We start from the raw sequence: 19849 nt of genomic DNA, 5'->3' as shown, positions 1-19849 counted from the left end.
CCTGAGAGATGCTGGGGGAATCATTAAAGATAAATAACCAATCTAACAAGTCCCTGTCATGAGACCAAAGTGACCCTTGACTACTCCACTAGTAAGGTAGTTCTTAGCCAAGAGTACTAACCTCCAACTGGAGTGCTAGTTGACCCACAGAAATCACTGAAAGATCTAAATGTGATAGTTACCCTCCTAATGGACTGATACCTTACAGTTTCCTATCCTATGGGGATCACTTAAAATTTTTGTTTGGATGTTTCTATTAGATCTTCCCTCCTTTTTTACAGGAAGTATGATGACATCAATTCTCCACCTGTGCTCCTGAGAGAGCTGCCCCTGATTACTGAGTGTAAAGATGAGGAATGAGAGTCTCTTACAAATTCATGTACGTAGGGCCGAAAGGAATATCCTTTTGTAGCTTTTTAAAAAGTAGCACAAAATGAAATGTCCAATGACCTTTGTTACTCTGACAAGAGATAATGACATTGGTCAGTGGGGTACAGAGAGTGAAAGGAAGTGAAGCTGCTCTACTCTGTTGTGTTCATCCCTAGCAGTAAAGTCAGAGCACAGTCCCACTGCCAGTGCGACCACACTCTGCTACAAAAAGCTCCACTAGTACGCCAAGAGGCCAGGAATTACTTTAATGATTTTTTAAAAAAAAGTTTAAATGGCAGCACAACCATAAAGTTGGTACATCACAGAAACAAAGGTCTTTGCAGGCAACACTGATTGGGAATAGCAAAACACTTGATTGGTGAAAAAAATGAAACTCTAAATTATATACAATAGTAGCTAAGGGTAATATTGAAAAACAGTCTTATTTACTGTGACTCAAGATTTAACTTGCCATTATCTATTGCTTATTTATTCAAGGTTGTAAATAATACTTATATAGAGACATAGAGATGTGTAAAAATGAAACATCGTGAAAAAAATACAATTTTTCAATTTCATATGAAACTCAAAGTATAAGTTTTGTCCAATATGGAATGTACCTACACTTGTTTACATCAGGGCTCTAAAATCCATTTAAAAATTGATTTTTGTTTTTAAAAAAGAAACAACTGACCCACCATGCAAGTCCGCTGTATAGCTTGCTGGCTCAAAATGAGCATTTTCAGGTGAGGTCTGTTTTTTCTGCCCAAAGTCTACTATGATTTCTTAGTTGTACTGGCCCGATCGTGGAAAGAGTTTCCATGAAGTCTGATGGCAGCATCCGGATGAGGGACAGTCTGGGTAACAGGATGTGAGTAGAGAAGAGAGAGGTAAGAGCCCAAATCCTTATGAAGGATGACATTCAGTTGTTAAATTTTAAGGGGTAGCCAATGGCTTTTTCCAGGCACTCAACTAAAGAGCCGGCGGAAAGAAAATCCCTCTCTACTTCTACAAATTTGATATAGATGGATTTGGGGGAAACTCCAGGATCCACAATACAGTTCTGAGACAAGAACCCATTAATACCGACCCAATCTTTGCTGAAGGTTTTGGTATTTGCTTGGAAATGTAAAAATAAGCATTGCTGCAGAGTCCTGACCTCAGCGATCCCGAGGTAGCAATAGATAATTCGGGTAGGTTCTATTTCCACCTGTAGTGAGGCTTGTGCTGAAAGGGTTTCCAAGTCAACCCGGCCCTCCTTTCCTGGGTCCACGGAATGTCGCTCCACACGGGGCGAGGGGGGCCTCTCAATACACTCTTCGTAGCCAATGGCATAAAGGCCTGGGCTTTTGGGAATGCCTCCCGGCAATAAATACTGAACAACGTTCCCACCGGTTGGTTTGGAGTGGGCAATGGGTATCCAGTCAACTTCCATGTGCAGCTCCAGGCACCGCGCTTCACTAATAGTGATCTCCAAAAACTTGTAGTAAACGTTTTTCCAGTTCATTTTCTGCACTCGGGTCATGATGATCCGTCCCTCAGGCTTCTCAGAATTGAAGTACTCCCGGAGTCGCTTGCCAAGGGGCACCTGGGAGCTGATCTCAGCATAATGGTAACGGATATCCTCTTTCCAACGGGTGTTATAACCAATTCCAAAAATGGCCAGTTTATTAGAGAGATGAAGCCTTGAAAAGTCTGTCCAGCTCTGAAACAGTTCCCATTTCAACTGTACTGATTCCAAAATCTGTATGATATTCTGCATGATGTCTCTTTTCCTGGAAAGAGAAATGAAAGTCAGATTCTTCAGGTGTCTAGATGAGCACTGTCCAGTAGAAGTTTCTGCAATGGTGGCAATGTCCTGTGTCTGTGCTGTCCAATATGTTAGCCATTGCACTTAAGATGTGGCTAGTGTGAGTGAGGTATTAAGTTTTTAATTAATTTTAAATTACATTTAAATAGCCATAGGTGACTAGTGGCTACCATATTGGACTGCGCAATTCTAGATAATCATAGTATTAAAATCTGAGACATGCTCACCCTTAGGAAGTTCCTAGGAACTAGTGAAAAACTGCTTTCCATTACTTCTGAAGTCTGGCTGTATTCCACTTAGTAACTATTGATACATAAGACCCTAGGATTTCAGAAACCAAGGATCATGTACTTTTTAAAGTGGCTAGTATAGTGCATATGATGACCTTCAGACCTAACTACCAAAAGCAGGTGAAGGATGCTGTATTCAGAAAAGTAACCAGTAGGTATCACTTAAAAGAATGAACACATTAATTTCTAACTTGGAAATTCTGAAAGTTCAATAAGTTTGGCCCATACATGCTGGCCATAGGAAAATATACAACTGATTATGACTATTGATCTGATACAAAAACATGAAAAAAGGACATTTTCTTCTATTTGTCTGAAATACATTACTATTCTCAAATTTAAAAGAACTGTCAGTTTAGCACAGAATTAAGATCTGAGAATTCAGATGAAAAAGTTCCATTATTAAGCTTCAGTTTTAAGAGAAAAAAAATTCCAGATAATGAACTGAGATTTTTCTAAAATATATTTTATAAAGGGAAGCAAAAGGATAGAAATTATTTCAATTTTGATTTGGACAGTTAACAGAAGAAGACAAAGTACAGGGAAATTCTTGTTTCACGTGCTGCTTAATTCATGTAATTCCAACGGATACTTCATGATGATTTGTACATTTATATGAGGATATTTCTCAGGTAGGGTACATCTTTGATGTTGGAAGACTGAGGTTTGTTAAGTATCAACTTAGCAACAAACAATTACACTCGACATCAATCACAGGTTTAAGCTACAAAAATACTCAACTACCACACTCACATACAATCAAACACAGGCAAGAAAAGAGGGTGTAATGGTGGTTTGCTAACAGCTTCTTGGAAGGCGACAGATCCTGGAAACTTTGTTCTTAAATGCTCATACCTTCTGGAAGAGCTTTTGGAACAAACTGGGGAACCTTCCACATAGTCATTCTCTCTTACTTTCCTTGATTTTCTTTTCAAGATGGCAAAGAGCTAATGTTTTGTTATCAGTTGCTTCTTGAACCAAAGACTGCCCTGGACTTATCCTCCACACTTTAGTTTGTCTTGAAAGCTACTCAGGTATCTAAGTGGCCATCAGGATGAAATCACTGCATTTCTGGAGATTGCTTCTCTTCTCAGAGTACACAAAGGCACTCGATCACTTTTCTAATATTTAGATTGTGGTGCTTGTGAGGCTAAGACATAGGACCATGTTTCTGCATGGGTCAATGCTTTAAAGAAAAATTATCTTTCATAGCTACCATTCTTCCTGTCCTCTTTTAAAATATTTCACTGATCTCAAGGAGGACTTGGCTAAGGAGGTGGGATGGAGAGCAGAGCTTTTTGTCTGTTTTGCTCACTGCTGTACTCCTATGCCTGACATACAGTAGGTGTTTGATAAATAAGTGGTGACTCTTCTTCGTGGGTGAAGGATGGTGTATCTGACTACAGGCTATATCAGCTAGTTCAGGCTAATCCCACCTAAACCCAGAGTGAAAAGATCCCGTGCCCAAATGAAGTTATTTTATTCAGCACTGTCATAGCCCTAAATCATCAATAAGGAACAGTTCTGAGGAAACTGTTGCATTGGGAAATGAATTGCGTCTTAGAACCCTCTCACCCTGTGAGCTGAAACCTGGAGTAGAGGCAGCCACACAGGACATTTCTGCAGAGCCTGTCAGTTTCCTGCCCCACTGATCTGATCTCGGCCTGAAGCTCCCTGGGCTCAAGCCTCAGATGAGCTATTCACAGCTATGGAGCACAAAGAGAACTACATCCAGTTATTGAAACAGTTCCTGAGAACTGTCTGTTGTATTTCTGAAGTTCCAACCGTGGGAAAAGTTCAGGGGGTCTGAGACTGGTGACACCAATTCTGTGAAGCTTGAGTTCATCCCTAGTTACGTCAATTGGGCCTCCCCTGTAGTTCCTAAGCACTTGCTTTTTGAGTCCCAAAATGGAATATTATAAGGAGTTTAAGTGTCCCTCTGGCCCTCCTATCACTTCACTTAACCCCAGACAAACTCTGGGCCCTGTGACTTATCTCTGTATCATATTTAAACATCCAAATACCACATGCACACACAGGAAAATACCATAAACACGCTTATTTTCATATATTTATTTCTTCTTGTTGTACACAACATTCTCAACATTTTGGATTAACCACTGGAAAACTTAGGCTAAAAAGATGAGGAAGAACAACTAGACATGCTCTCTCAGTGGCATGGCTGTAACTCTCATAGCATGCTTCATTACAGCAAGACTTTTGTCATTAAACTTAGGTAAATACACTTTGTAGAAAGGTGGAACATCTACTTACTGTGCTTCTTCAGAAGACTCTTGTTTTATTTTTAATGTTCTCTTTGTGACAGGTATTTCATCTGAAAAACAGAGGTTTTGAAAAAAGTTATATTTTCCTAAGTGGTGGCATACATTTATGTAGCTGAGCAGCTATATGTCTACTGTTTGTTCCATGCTTTCCAATGCGAGAACTTAATTCTAGTGTCAAACACTGTCCAATGCCAGATTTATAAATATAACTCTTACATAATGAGATGCATACATTTATATGCAAGATCAGAAACCAGCTCTACAAGTATAAAATTCTTCAAGGTCACCCGTGGATTTCTAGCTAGGAGCTTAAAGCTTAATTTCATGGCAAACATGATTTTTAAAGGAACGAGAATGAAAATAATTCTGTTCTATTTAGACTTTCTATGTAGGTTTTAGAGAGCAATTATTCCCCTAATATCAGGATCAATATATACTATGCATGTCATTTTTTTCCCCAAAGGTTTAGGTGACTTAACTCTCTCCAGCAAAACCAGAGTTAGAGGATGCCAAAGTAATTTAGATCTTAGTACCGTTTTGAAATTAAGAGGTAGTGATCACTTAGCATCTGCCCTTCTTATTCTTCTAGTCATCAATTCTCTCTCTTACATTGTGTTAGTCTTACAGTTTTATAACCTCTTCGCTCCCTCTCTCTTCTGATATTTGAGAGATTCCTTTAGATACAGCATTCACAAGAAATATTAACATTTAATCCTTTTTCTTTCGAATTAGGCATTTCTCTGTCATCAGGAGTTCTGTAACATAGTGCCCATTGGCTTTTGTCTTAAGCTAGGGAGGCACATTTATAGTACCAACGCTACTTATCCTTCCTTGGGGGCTACCTGAGTTTCACTGGAGAGCGAGAACATTTACTTACAAGTAAGCACTCATTACACAACTTGCTAGGAATGTACAAAGGTTGCAGCAGAAACTTGATTAGTACTTGCAAATTATGAAAACTAAAATTGGAGCATTTACGGAAAAGAAAAAAGAAAAACAACTACATATACCCTCTTAATTAGTCCACACAAGTTTAGATTTGATGGCCAGGAGTTTTGTTTTCCATTTTTAATGTGAAGACTGGGAATAAATCATTCCAGCTACTGTTGGGATGGGATCCTTTACAGAGTTTGAAGGAGTATGATCCCTGATAATGTTCAAATATCAGCTCCTTTCAAACCAAGGCTTCCCTTCATTGATTGTTCAGACTGAAGCCTGGAAAGGGACCTTTTGCAAATCACAGTCAGGAAAAATAAAAGTATTGGGGATAAAGGAAGGAAAAGACAGTTATATCTATACCAGTCGAGCCAAGAGTCAACACTCTTAGCAGTCATCTTAGAACTAAGAGGTGCAGGATATTTTTAATTGCGTAGCCTGTCACTGAGCTTCCTTGTGCAGCTCAGAATTAAGAATTCTTCTGTCTTTAGGAATTTTGTGGAACCCAAGTCACTAAACTCTAGGCTGGTAGTTTAAGGATGCCCAAATTGCCCCAAATAGACTGGCTATATGCGTTGTGCTGTCAGTGGGAATGGTATAAGAAGATATTACAGATATGAAGTACCTGTGCACATATAAAGATATGCATATGCACGTGCACGCGCATGCGCGTGCACACACACAGAAGTAACATAGATACTGGCTCTCTTACCCAATTCCTGATCTGTTGGATAGCCGTGGAGATCCTGACTGTGGTTTCCCCAGTCCTCCTGTGAATACTCCTCCATAGTGCTGCCATCTGACTCCAGCTCCTGGTACAAGCCACTACTGTTAATAAGTACAGGCTGGCAGGGCTGAGCATCCCATCCTCCCTGACCAAACACCTGTTCCAACTGTTCAAATGTGTAACTGCTCTTTCTTTTCCCAACACCATGTTCTTTCACCCGACTGTAACACCTGCGAAGGGTCTAAGACACAAAGTCTTTTGTTATTCCTTTAAAGCTGTACTTCCTCTTCCAGGTACGGACCACAGATATTAATTACTATTAGACAGACACAGACAGACAAACACAGACACATTGTTACAGGAATGCTAGATTTTAAATTCATGATTATATTAGAAAAAAATACTAATTTAGCATTTACTCAAACATGTTATAATTCAAACAATTACTTTGCAATTAATTATCCATTAAACAACAAGAAACATTACAACATTATTGCATGTGTCCCATACACGTATTTGTACACCCCCACCCCCATTTTAAAAGAGTAAGAAAAAAAAAAAGGAAAACAAGAAATACCAGCCAGCCAATAGGATGCACACCTGCCACAGAAAAGAAAGAGCTGCTATTTGTGCCCAGAATTTGGAAAAAGTGAGGGGAGGGAGGACAGAAAGAAGAATTTCCCAAAGCAAAGAATATAACCTTCCTTACCCTTGATAAGAAGGAACACAGGGTAAAAACAATTGCCTAAACAAATCAGCTGGTAAAACTTGTTACTTACATAGTCCATAATCTTTACTAACTCACTCTGTCTTTGGGGAAGTTGCTAAAATTTAAAAGAGATCAAATCAATAATGCTACAGATTCCCAGTCTCAGACATCAATCATCAAGAAATACAGTGATACCTACATCTAAAAATTAGCCAGTGATAACACTAGTCTATTCTACCAACTCAAACCGCCAGCCAAACACACCAACAAACGAAGCCCATGATTTCCTTTTGCGGGGGAAGTGAGGTGGAAGGGTGTTATTTCACTTCTTTTTTGTGGCACACAGCAAATATCATTATGCAAATCTGCAGATGAAACCTGGATAGTTTTATTATCTTGCACAACGCTTCAACTTGCTTCGTGGTCTTCTAACGCATATTTCTGAGGATTTCCTTCGTTTCATGGTACATCTTATGCTATCTTACACGACATTTCAAAAGATAAATCAAGGACTTAGTCCCAGTCCTTGTGCCTTAGTTCCAAATTTAGTTTAGTTACATTCGTCCTCTGTCCCATCGCTGTCTCCTTTTGTTCCTTCTACTCTCCTCTCCACTCTACTAGGTTTTACTCTGAGGATTTTCGTGACAGACAAGACCCTTTTTCTCTGGTGGCTCCAAATACTTTCTAACTCAGCTGTGACAAACAAGTTCACCTCAGGTTTACTTTACACACATGAGCCGGACCATAAACTTCTCCTGAATGTGAGATGACTCTCCATAAGCCAATACGTCCTCTATTCTCGCCAAACAAAAACAACTCTGAATAATCTGTATCGGGCCTCCTCGGAAGTTCAGTACCTTTAAATCGCAGTTGATAAGCTACAGGAAGACACTCTGTCAAATACTTTGCAGATCTGTCCCTCGAGGCCAGAAATCCAGACGGGCAAAAGGAATAATAAACCTAAGACACGGATGATGATCTCCCTCTGACAAAAGCAGAGGAGTGACTAGAGTCACCCCGTCCTAAAACCAGCCAGCCTATCCCCTGCCTCATTCTCCCTTTCTGGAGATTTCTTCTGGTGCCTCAAATGATGCCTTAAAGAAGTTAGGTTTCTGCCACACTTTAATTAGTGTTCCTCCTCTCTCTTTGTAAAGGAGAGTCACAAGTACGTAACACACAACTTTCTGGAACAAATCAGAAATGAACCTGGGAAACGTGTGATGAGCAACCCTTCCAATGGAAGGAGACAAATGCCTGCAGCAGATCTCATCTGACTTCCTACACACTCCCCGTCCCGGTGCCCTCTGCCCTCCCCCCAGGGACTGGAATTTGAATTGCAAACATCTCCTATTTATTTTTATCTCACAATGTCTACTTTCTGCCCTCCAAGAACACCCCAGCCACTCTTCTCAGCTCCTGCAAGGACCGTAAATGGAGAGTCCCAGCCATGTCCCTGTCACCCTTCCAAGGCCATAAATGGAGATGGAAACCATGCCACTGCTCACTACTTACTGGCCGCCTAGAGAAAGGCATTCAGCACACAAAAGAGCCCAGCTGGATCTGTCATGGAGGGTTATTTCAGAAGTCAGGGAATAAAACTAACATTCCTTTGAAGGAAGGGGCCACACTTAGGACGTGACCTAGGCGTAAGCAAAGCCACCAATCTTTGACACTATATATGGTGAGAAACCACAGAAAAGATTTACTTTCTCTGAAACCACCGAATCGAGCTTAAAATTTCACTTGGCTTGTGTAATTATGAATAAGGAAACTAGAAATATCTAAGCATTCTAGATATGGAAGAATAGTCAGATGATATATTTTATATTTCATCAAAAAAGCCTAACAGATCTTGCCCCCTCTTACTTTGTAGTGTACTTTTGAAATACACTTTAATAGTGCAATATGCTGATATGTAAAATATCTATTAGGGGTCTGAATGCAAAATGTTTGGTAACTCCTAAATCCATATGATAGGCATCTGATGTGTTGAAAGATTTCCAAATTGACTTTAACTCTCTCAAGACGTAAATATGCAAAAGACGTATCTTCTGGATTCAGTAAAGACCACAGGTCCAAGGAGAGGCTGTTTAAATAGCACATATCAACTAAGAAAAAAAAGCAGGAACTTAAACATCAGCTTGACTGCTACTATAAGAAACACTGGTATTTAGATAAACGAGAGGGACTTTGGAAATGGATAAAAAGGACATATGGAGACCTTCCAATCCTTATCATCCATAATAAATCAGAAAAGGTTACACTTTCCACACTCTACATGATTAACCAAAGCATATAACTAAGTGATTGTGTGTCTCTGTCAACAGTCCTAAATAAACCAACTTAACACCTACTGTAAATCTTAGATTAAGATAATGCTCTGGAATCTAGGAAAAACGGAGTCTTGCCTCCCATTTTGGACAGCTGTACCAAACCCAACAAGAACCTCAATTCAGCTTCCTTGGAGAACCATTTCCTGTTCAACACAAAAACCTTGTTTCTCTTCCTTCTTCCTTTACCTCACTCATCTTAGAAATTTATAGTCACTTAGCTCTAGCATTTTTTTAAAAATTAAGATCTCAGAAGGGAAAGAATTTGCTTGAAATTATTAAAGACTATTCTAGTCACAGTGAAGAACACTTTCCTTATTGTTAGGAATGTCCATGGTAAATCAGTGTTACTGTCTCCTCCCTGGGACAAGAGCTATGAGATAATACTATATCCTGAGTGAAGTTATAAGGATAGAGGGCAGGAGAAGTCAAAAAAATCTGAACAGAAGAACTAAAGTATAGGAAACAACCTGACCACGTGGTCAGATCAGAGAAGTCCAAAGGTATTTGATGTAGAAGAAATGCCAAGTGAATGCTTGGTAAATCCACCGTGCCAAGTGTTCAATGACTAGGAAAGGAAAAGTACCACAGGAAAGATGTGAAGGACGTCCCATTACCAAAGCAGGGAGAAAAATCAGATGGCTGACAACTGACAATTTATAGACAGAGGGCAAGTTTTGCCAAAGTTTAAGATTACAGTGAAAGAAAATGAGAGAATAAAGATGACATTCATTGTGGATGAACGTAAGGGGAGTCTGGAGGTAGGGGATGGGGCAGGGAAACAAAGGCAGGAGTTTTAGATTGGCAGGATTGGGGGTTTAACGGCAGCAATGCAGAGAAAGACCCAGGGTTACAGTACACGTAACATTAAATACAGTGCACAATGCAACTATCTTGCCAAAGTAAGTAAATCCAGTATTGGGTTGTATAAGCAGAGGAATCACATGTAAGCTATGAAGGTGGCTCTTCCTCTCTATTCAGCACCGGTGAGGCCACAGCTGGAGCACAGCATTCAGTTCTGGGCATCGAACCAGCTACAAGAGAGGGAAATTGTAGAGTTCAGAAAAGGGCAAATAAAATAATGAAAGGCTTGGAAAATAAGATCTTTAAGTAGGGCCAGTGGTTTCATCAAAGCCCTTCCTGATATTATATAAGCTACTTTGGGGATACAAATAAGGTTTCTTTTGTTTCAGTGTCCTCCAATCCCTCCTTTGACTTTCAAGAAGTGGGGAGAATAGAATTCCTCCCTGGTATGGCAAAGTAGGAAGCAAGCTAAATAAATCATATGAGCACATGCCAACCAATTCTGCTACTGGCTCAATCATTTTCTCAAAATGTGCCCCATTTCATACAATCATAAAATCATCACCATGACAAAACCACTGTTCTAACAGAACTGTCTGTGGATGGAACAGGATATATAACAGGGAGGAACAGAAATAAGGCATAACTGCCATATAAACGTGTTGTTTAGAAAACACCGGCATGATCAGTCTAAGATGTCAGATGAAAACAGTCATACTGCAGGGAGGACAGCTTAGTTATAACAGCAGGAAACAGTGTTATAAGAAAAAACAAGCAGTGAAACAGATTTTCAAATGTAGTTGTCAAACTGGCCATACGAGAAATGACTTACATATTATAGTTTATCTTAACCCTCTGCCAACTAAGTATGATTAAATTTAAAATTCTTTAACCCAAATGATTAAATAAAGAATATACTTATTTGCAAACAAAATCTTAAAAATCACATACTATATTCCACAAGAGATAGGGGAAATTACACTGGGAGCAAATCTCCAGTGACTGTTTCTAAGTGTTAAGAACAGTACCTCAGCCTAAGCAGATGTGTACTGCAAAGCAAAAGAAGCCTTTGTGAAATAGATCTATCCTCTTCCTTTAAACTAAAGCTACTGCTTTACTGTGTTGCAATTAGTTGCTCTTAGTTAACTGAGGCAACAGAACAATACTGAGTTTATTTCAATATCTCTAAGAAAGACTCAAGATTTCTTAAGTTTTATTTTCTGTGAGCACAAATGCAGGGGGAAAAAAAACCCTGAAATGGCAGACAACTGTAAAAACATTTCTGCACAGTAAGAGGGATATTAAGGACATAGTATAAATTGCTATATATATTTTTGACACAGAGCTGTAACTAATGATGAGGAAGTCACTTAAGGTAAAATCCATCTGGGGCCAGTAGCAGCTTTACTACCTGCTTTACTAGGTTTTCTGTACATTAAAATTTGGCAAACTGACTTGCCAATCACCTAATCCTTTAAAACCAACCAACCAAAAACCCCAAGAGGAAAACCAAAACCAAAAACACAGCACTTGTTTCACGCTCCCCGGTTCTTAGTGCTACAGAAGTTTTGGCAAGTGAGAAACCTTTTTATTCTTAAGATTTCCTTTTCCTTTTCCACTCCAGAGCAGAGGTTCTTAACTTTTTTGAGTCCTGGATTCCCTCCCCAGAAGAACACACATACAAAACTGTTCCACACAATGTCATGGGGAACATGGACTCTCTGAAGAGCTCATACAAGAACCTTCGGTTAAGAAACTCAGCTCTACGCCATGTGGTTGTTTCTTCCGTAAAAAAATATAATAGGTATTAGTCAGAAACCCTAAAATGAGGTAGACTTAGTGTGTGTCATAGGTTTTACAAGAGAGTCTGGAGACTGGGGCCAGTTCAAGAATAACTTCTCCAGTTTCCTCAGTATCCTGCTCATTTAGATAAAGCAGCATTAATATTTCCTTTAAGAGGTAAATTAGCAAAATTGCCATTTCTTGAAAGAAACAATTTCTATCAGTAAAAGCATACAAGGATATCAACTTACTCTTCACAAAAATATAGCGCTTTTTTTCTACCTGCTGGGGAAGAAATGTTTTTTCTGAAGTGGCAATTAAACAATAATAAATGATTCATAACATGTTGATCATCTGTTCCAGTTGTAGCACATAGTACTTGATCATTCACTATCTGATTAACTTATCAATAGAGATGCTAGATAAATTACCTAAGGTAACAACTTAGGGAAATGCACACACCTAGAAACAAGTATAGGAAAGTAAGTCTTGACTACCTTCCTTAGTGGATAATGGCTAAGCCTTAACATTTCCCCATTTTAACACTGCCTGAAGACTAAAGGGACTCAAAGGAATAGGCAATGTCTACACTAATTCAATCCTTAACTCAATGGGATCAAAATCTGATCCATTATTCCACTGAAACTGTCATGGTCAGCAATGCCTTCTTAATTACTAAGAACAACGGTCCTCAAACTTTGTCCTTAACTCATCTGACTTTCCTGCAGCACTTAATACTATTAATTACCTATCTGTGTCACCATCCTTGCCAAGTGCCTCTTTTCTAAAACTTTCTGTAATACACTGATTGACAGAGAGCGGGTGGAGCTGCCCAACGCTCTGATAGCAAACCAGGTTCCAACCTCCAAAACATTAGAGAAGTTTTGAATGGAAAAGAACTTTAGAGATCATCTAGGTCTAATTAACAAATGCGGAGTGGAGGCCCCAAGACAAGTGAGTATTCCTCCAAAAGGGATTTGCATAGAAAAATTACCAAATGCCACTCACAAAATGTTACTGTATCCTAAGAAAGCTATTCCACTAGATTGTAAATTCCATGAGGTAGCGGTTATGTCTACCTAGTTCGCTGTTTCCCGGAGCCCAGAATAGTGCCTATCACATAAGGATTGTTCAATATATATTTATTAAATGAATTGAGGTAATTTTAAAGTAGTAAATCACTACCAAGAAGATCAAACATTTCTTAGCAAAGAAAATCAGGAAACTCATTGGTTAACCACAACGATGGATTATATTTATAAAAATCAATAAATCCAAGGTAGGTAGGACTCCTAAAACCTTTTGAAAAAAGTAGGAGCCCTAAAGGGTATAAAACAGTTACAGTTATAATTAGCAAAGCAAATTAATTTCTTTGTAACAAAGGAGGACTAACAACAGAGGGCAAGGCTATTTTTAAATATCTACCATGTTACACTTTCTTTGGGGGGGCGGGCGGGATTACCTGCCAAATGGAGCTCTGTAACCCTGTCCAAATTTTATTATTTCTTATGCCTTACAAATTAAATAAAATATTCAAGAATATAATATTCTTTGACAGTAGTTCTGTCAAAGACAGAAAAGGAAAAAGGATTCAATTGCTTCCTGGATTTTAACAGGGTCAGACAGAAGAATGACCACCAGAAACCAAGAGCTCCTGCCTCTCTGGAGCCTTAGTCTTTGTGGGGAACTGTCCAGGATTGAATTCTATCAGCTGCGTTTCATCCCGAATCTGCCTATCAACGACTCACTTTTGTGTCTATAACTGGTCAGTATGTCTTCATGAGGAAGAAATACTTGCATAGAACAAATCATTCAGGAAGTTTTGTTCTCATTGAGTATCAACTCCTAAGCTTTCTAGCTTCCTCCATGCTAGGAGCTGAGGGTCGTAATCCATTCAGATTATGAAGAAAAAAGCCCTCAAGGAGGACAATACTAATTGTCAGAACCAAATACCTTTCGTTGCTCAAGGAACTATACTCATATGGCCATAGAGCTTTTAACTCTACTCTGTATGTAAATCATACAGATACTCATACAAAATCTCATATTGGCAGCAATACTAGATAATCTATACCTAGTATGTATGGTCATGTTTAAGGGCTTCTTTGGGATACCAGAACCCTTCTAGACATCTTCAAGGGCTTCTCCATTTAGAACAAGACAGGTAAAAATATTACGGTTTACTGAACTACTTAACTATTTCAGACAAAAGCAGCAGGTAGTTAGTCATCAAACATAGTCAGATAACACTAGGTATCTAGAACTTCCCACCTAAAAGGGAAAAGAAATCAGTTGTTTGGTAAAGCACTGACTTGAATTAGAGGTTATTTTCATCTGACCTCCTATATTACCTCTGACGTTGCTACATTAGCATCTCTGTTGAATCTTTTCTCAGTACTTCCCATCCCACGGCACCACCTAGAAGTAGTATTTGGATGATATTAAAATGGTAACTTTTATTAGTATGTGAGAACTAGAAAACACACTCAAGAGAATTACCTAAAATATATCTAGGATAGCAGTGACAGCCATTCATCTTTAAAGTCCTGCCATACAAACGCCGTGCATCACGCAATGACTGTTCTGTAATCAGCCGTGTCTAAAGGTTAGGCATTACACGTGCACACATACACACACATTCCAAAAATCCTCACGGACCTTTATCATTACAATATTGTATGGCTTCCCAAACACAAAGGTACTTTCTTATACTCATGAGACCAATGTTTATGCAGAGCAGGCTCACCCCTGAAACAGGTCACTTGATTCCTTTCGTATGGTGACCATGTGATTCTCTGTTTTGTAGTTATTTTGTTACTAAAAACTACCATCTATGATGCAAAGATAACTTACAATACAGATTTTTTCCCATTAGTAAGTTTTATGTATTTGGTTGTAAAAAAAAGTTAATTTGGACATCTAAGATAAAATCATCTAAAAAGTAAGGTTATTAGAAATCCTCCATCAAGATATCTGGGTACAAGCATTAAGTCAAGATTCAGTCGACTGTTAAAACCTGGTAAATATTAACTTACTTTAAAAGGGTTTTAAAAAAATTTTTTTTGCATTTACATGGTATAAACTATAGGTCATAAATGCATGAAAAGAATACATCTTCACATCCTGACATATAAACTTTCTATGAAAAATCTGAAAATAAGCCTGTTTTAAGTTTAGGCGCCTGTCCTTGGGCAACCTGAACTTATTTAGGAAGTTGTCAGAAATAAATTCAGGTAATCATAACACTTTTTATAGCTCATTTGGTAGCATTTTTATATTTTACTCTTACCTTTATGAGGACTGCTAAAAGCAATCACCGTATGAAAAAATGTCTGTACCTTCTACAAAAATCAAAACATTTCCACAGGTGGCTCAATGTCCCATGCAATGAAAGTAAACCATAACTACCATTTTCTCAGTGCCTACCATGTGCTGAGATTTGGGGTAAGCAGTTTACACTTATTATTTCTAATTTTTACAATACGGCTAAAAGAGAGGGTCCCAGGAAACAGACACTGAGGAGACCGTGCAGGAGGCTTAGAGCGGAGGGCTCTTCAGAACAGCACTTGTGAGCAAACGAGGAGCAGGATGGGGTAGAGAGACGAGTTGAAGTAACTCACGGTTGCAGCAGAGGCCTCGGTTAATCCTAAAGTGAAGTATGGAACCTGGATGGCCCTTCAGAGTTGCCCTGGATTGAGGCAAGGAGGCTGTACCTTTGTATTTCAGCACTGACCAATCACTGGGTCCTGGATGCCACTGGAGAGGGAGCCTAACCTTGGGCAACGGGAAATTCCTGGGAGAAATCCAACCAGAAGCCATCACCAATCAGTGCTCCAGGCAGCTGGTGGAGATGCACCAGTGTCTCATTCCTGGAGGAGGGGTCCGGGCAGTATATTACATATCACAGAAGATATGTGATGCATCGCTATGTAAAAGAAAAGAGAACTAAGAGAAAGGTAAGAGCTTATCCAAGGTCACTATCACAGTGTCCTTAATGCAAATTCATCTTAGCTTTCAAAACTAGGACCTGGTATGCTTCTCTCCTGCAGACATTGAAAAGTACAGAAAGTCACTGTATTTACCTTTTTGCCATGGTTGCCGGGAAGTTCATAGCTCGTTTTACTATTTAGCTGAAGTAACCATATTTACCTGCTATACTCCCTGTACTCTGATTTCTCATTTTCTGATTCTGTTTTTAGCTTTCTTCATATGCATATTCCCTTCTTTGTATATCTATATTATACAAGACAGTGTCTCATCCTCAACATCTCTAAGAAGAGTATCCAAATCATTTACACATCAGGTGAACAATGGCAGGCATAAAATAATGGACACTCCGTGGCCTCCTTTGGTAAGCCACATCCTTACCCACTTTTACTGTCAAAAAGTAATTCTACTTTGTAAATGTTTCGCCTTCTATAATGTCAAACTTCCTTCCTTTAAGAGCAGTTGGTAGTCCAATAAATACCATCACGTACATAAAGGCTTGAATGCATGACTGAATGAGCCTTCTACAATAAAAGTCTTATGTTTCAACATTTGTTTTAAATTCTTCCTTGGGACTTCCAAATCAATGTTTCTCACTGTGTTTACAAACTTAGGACACCATGAATTATCTGCAAGAATTTTTTAAATCTGTGTTTTCATTTCTATGACAAGAAGCATGTATGAGCACAATGATGTCCATCTGGGTGTTGCTATGTGATTTTGGTATTTTTGGCATTTATGACTTTATGATTTCATTGTTGCCAAAATATTAGTTCAACTGTCAAATTTTAATAAAGGTGGGCTGATAATTCACAAGGTGACAGTATAATCAAGTGGTTAAGAGCATGGAGTCACACTCCTTAGTCTGGCTTCACCACCTGCTAGCTTTGTGACATGAGACAAATTAATCTCTCTCTGCCTCAATTTCTCCATCTGTAAAGTGGAGCTAAAAACAGTACCTCCATCATAGATTTGTTGTGTTAAATGAAAAAATTCAAGCAGAGCATTTAAAACAGTGTTTGCTTAATAGCCTGTACTCAGTAAATGTTAACTATTTGTTATTATTACAAAAATGATAGTCCGACCATTTGGAGACCAAGGTGCCTTATGTAAAGGTCAGTTCAAGCAGAGAAAAAGTAGCAGCAAAGTTTTATCACTAAGCACATGGTAAGAATAACAAACTCAAAAGAACCTTACTGTAGCAGTCAGTATCAGAACCTTGTTTGGAAAAGCAAGTAAGTTTCAGCTGAACTACATCATCCAATATTAAAAGAATGCTCACTTGATTTTTCTGTTTTTTAGTTTTATTAGTACTTAAAAAATATTGTATAAAGTTGGTTTTGTTTAATAACATGTGAAATCTATAAGTAAAAGTTTAGATTTAGGTTTGTTACATGTTAAGTAACATTGTTATACAAACATGTTTTTGCCACACAGTCAAGTTTCATAAACACCTGGCTTTGTCATCACAGCTTCAACTTCATATTTATTCATTTATAGTTAAAAGCCAATCATTTAACCATTTTCAAAGGTTTATAGTCTTAGCAAGAATATGGTGACTAACACACTGATACATAAACAAGGGAGAAAAAAGGAATCCTAACTACCCATCCAGAGTGAGGATTTGGTCTCACTCACTGGGCAACCTGTTTGCAAGAAGCAGGTGGCAGGCATGAATCAAATAAGAAGTATGAATGACCTTTATATTTTCTTGGAGTTCAATAAAACAAAAAGCATGTAGACCTCTCATTTTTGGTGCATGGAAATTTTACTGGAATTAAAATCAGATTCACCGCTTCTTAAAAAATAACACTTCACAGATACGTAGTTATGCTACAGTGGAGAGGGTAAAATTCTTCCCTTGCTTTTTTCTCTTAATTTTGTAATGTGGTTTACGTAATTTATATTAAAAATATTTTATATTGTTCTAAAATTGGCACAACTCTAATTTCTCAAGTCCAACTATTAACCATGTTTGCTAGTTTGCACAAAAGAGAAGGAACGTTACCTATTTCTGCTGAAAACTGCACCTTCAGGACCAGCACAGACGTGCTTATTATCCAATGACTGCATGAATACCAACAATATGGCACTTTGTTGCTTGGAGGGGTAAAAGTGACAACTGAACGTATCACAATAAGAAGGTGTAATATGAAATCATGTAAATCATTCTGAATAAAGCCAAGGCAAATGAATTTCTATTTCTTATGCATAATGAAAGGTAGAGAGCTCAAACTTTCTAAGGTCAATGAGGCTGATATAAAGGAATATCATATTTGAGCGGTTTTCTAATTGTGTTGTTTTGAATTAGCATATTTAAAATATACTGTTTTCTACCAGAATATAAGCTCTTTGAAGACAGGTGGGGTTTTTTTTCAGTTTTATTCATTGAAGTATTCCCAGTACCTGGCACCCAGAAGTGGCTCAATAGATTTTCGCTAAATGAATGAATAAATGAAAACTCCTCAAGACTGTATGTGGCAGTTGAGAGGTCAAATATAAGGTCAAGGTACTTTCTGACCTATCACACTCTTCTTTCTAAATCATAAACCAGCTCTATCCGTTTAGAGAAAAGTATTTGTAAATTTTAAATAATAATGATAAAAGCAGGTTTTGGTAGGTATGAACTTTATTCTGGTTTTATTAATATCAAGTACAAACATAATTGACTTTTTGGATAAATGAAGTAATCTGAAGGTAGATAGTAGAGAAACAACATTGTGAGTTTCAAAAATTCAGGCTATTACAACAAAGTCATCTTACACAGGCTGAGAAAATGCAACTAGAAAACATATCTAGGTAAATAACTTCCATTCTACTGTATCACTTTATATTGAATGAAGTATTATTTGGTAGCTCAAAAAATGTAATTTATGAATACAGCCAAGAACACATATATAAAAATAAGATGATGGCTGTTATTCCTAAGATGTCTGAGAATAAACACAGGTCTGTATTTTACTAAGAAATAACACCACATCCCACCCACTAAGTGACAAGGTAACACTCACTTGATTGGTGCCAAGAAAAAAAAGTATTTCCATTGGCTCTCAAGGACTCTCTCAACTACGAATAGGTAAGAATTATACAGATTTAAATACATGCCTTATTCCAATATGAAGACATTTTTCAATTATTCAGAACAATAGGGGGGAGACGCCACTTAGATTACAAACCCCAGATAATTTGTAACATATGCAGCACACGAGGTACAGAGTCATTAAGCATTCATTTTGAACACTGAAGGGAGTTTTTGCAATGGTAAACAGCAGGCAGAAGAACACATTGCATAATCCCCACAACAGAAATAAGATTAAAGACTACCTAATAATCAATGGGCAATCCTAACAACTGTCTAAAATCTAGAGCTTTTTATGGTACTGGTCTTTGTTTTTGAAACTCAAGAAGTTTTTTCTCCCATTTTTTTTTTTAACATTTTGTAAACATTACACAGATACAACCATCCAAAGGGTAGGGGACAGGGGACTGCTATTCCACCTCATCCTAGTGATATGAGCAGACTTCAGAGTGCCTGCATGACAATTAACATTTGAAATTTTAGATCTGAATCAAGAGAGTCTGTATATAGCCTGGATGTAACACAGACAGGACTGCCCTAAAACAGTGCTTTAGTTGGATCTCATTGGGTTCTAGAACCAACTCTAGGGAATTCCCTTGAGGTCCAGTGGTTAGGACTCTGCGCTTCCACTGCAGGGGGCACAGGTTTGATCCCTGGTCGGGGAACTAAGATCCCACGTGCCATGTGGCAAGGCTAAAAAAAAAAAGAACCAATTCTTAAAACTTCGGCTATGAGGTACTG

The 19849-nt window shown here is 38.3% G+C and overlaps 1 protein-coding gene across 4 annotated transcripts in view; it reads right to left on the bottom strand.

The window, feature by feature from the left end:
• Nucleotides 1–628: 628 nt before the first annotated feature.
• Nucleotides 629–19849, bottom strand: part of MSANTD2 (Myb/SANT DNA binding domain containing 2) — a gene marked incomplete at its 5' end in the record, with an annotated part of 28305 nt that continues 9084 nt past the window's right edge. The window contains 4 exons of one of the 4 annotated variants that reach the window (XM_082659855.1): nt 629–2144; nt 4744–4804; nt 6403–6658; nt 7197–7241. In XM_082659855.1, coding sequence (XP_082515981.1) covers nt 1292–2144; nt 4744–4804; nt 6403–6658; nt 7197–7241 — 1215 coding nt within the window. In that variant the 3' untranslated portion in view covers nt 629–1291. Of the gene's footprint in view, nt 2145–4743; nt 4805–6402; nt 6659–7196; nt 7242–10068; nt 10491–19849 lie in introns of those variants that run through there. The other 3 variants (XM_082659853.1, XM_082659854.1, XM_082659856.1) reach the window with 3 other exon arrangements.

The sequence above is a fragment of the Grampus griseus genome (genome assembly GCF_964374135.1).
Source record: "Grampus griseus genome assembly, chromosome: 8".
Taxonomy (NCBI): Eukaryota; Metazoa; Chordata; class Mammalia; order Artiodactyla; family Delphinidae; genus Grampus; species Grampus griseus.
This window is presented reverse-complemented; position numbering and strand designations above follow the sequence as displayed.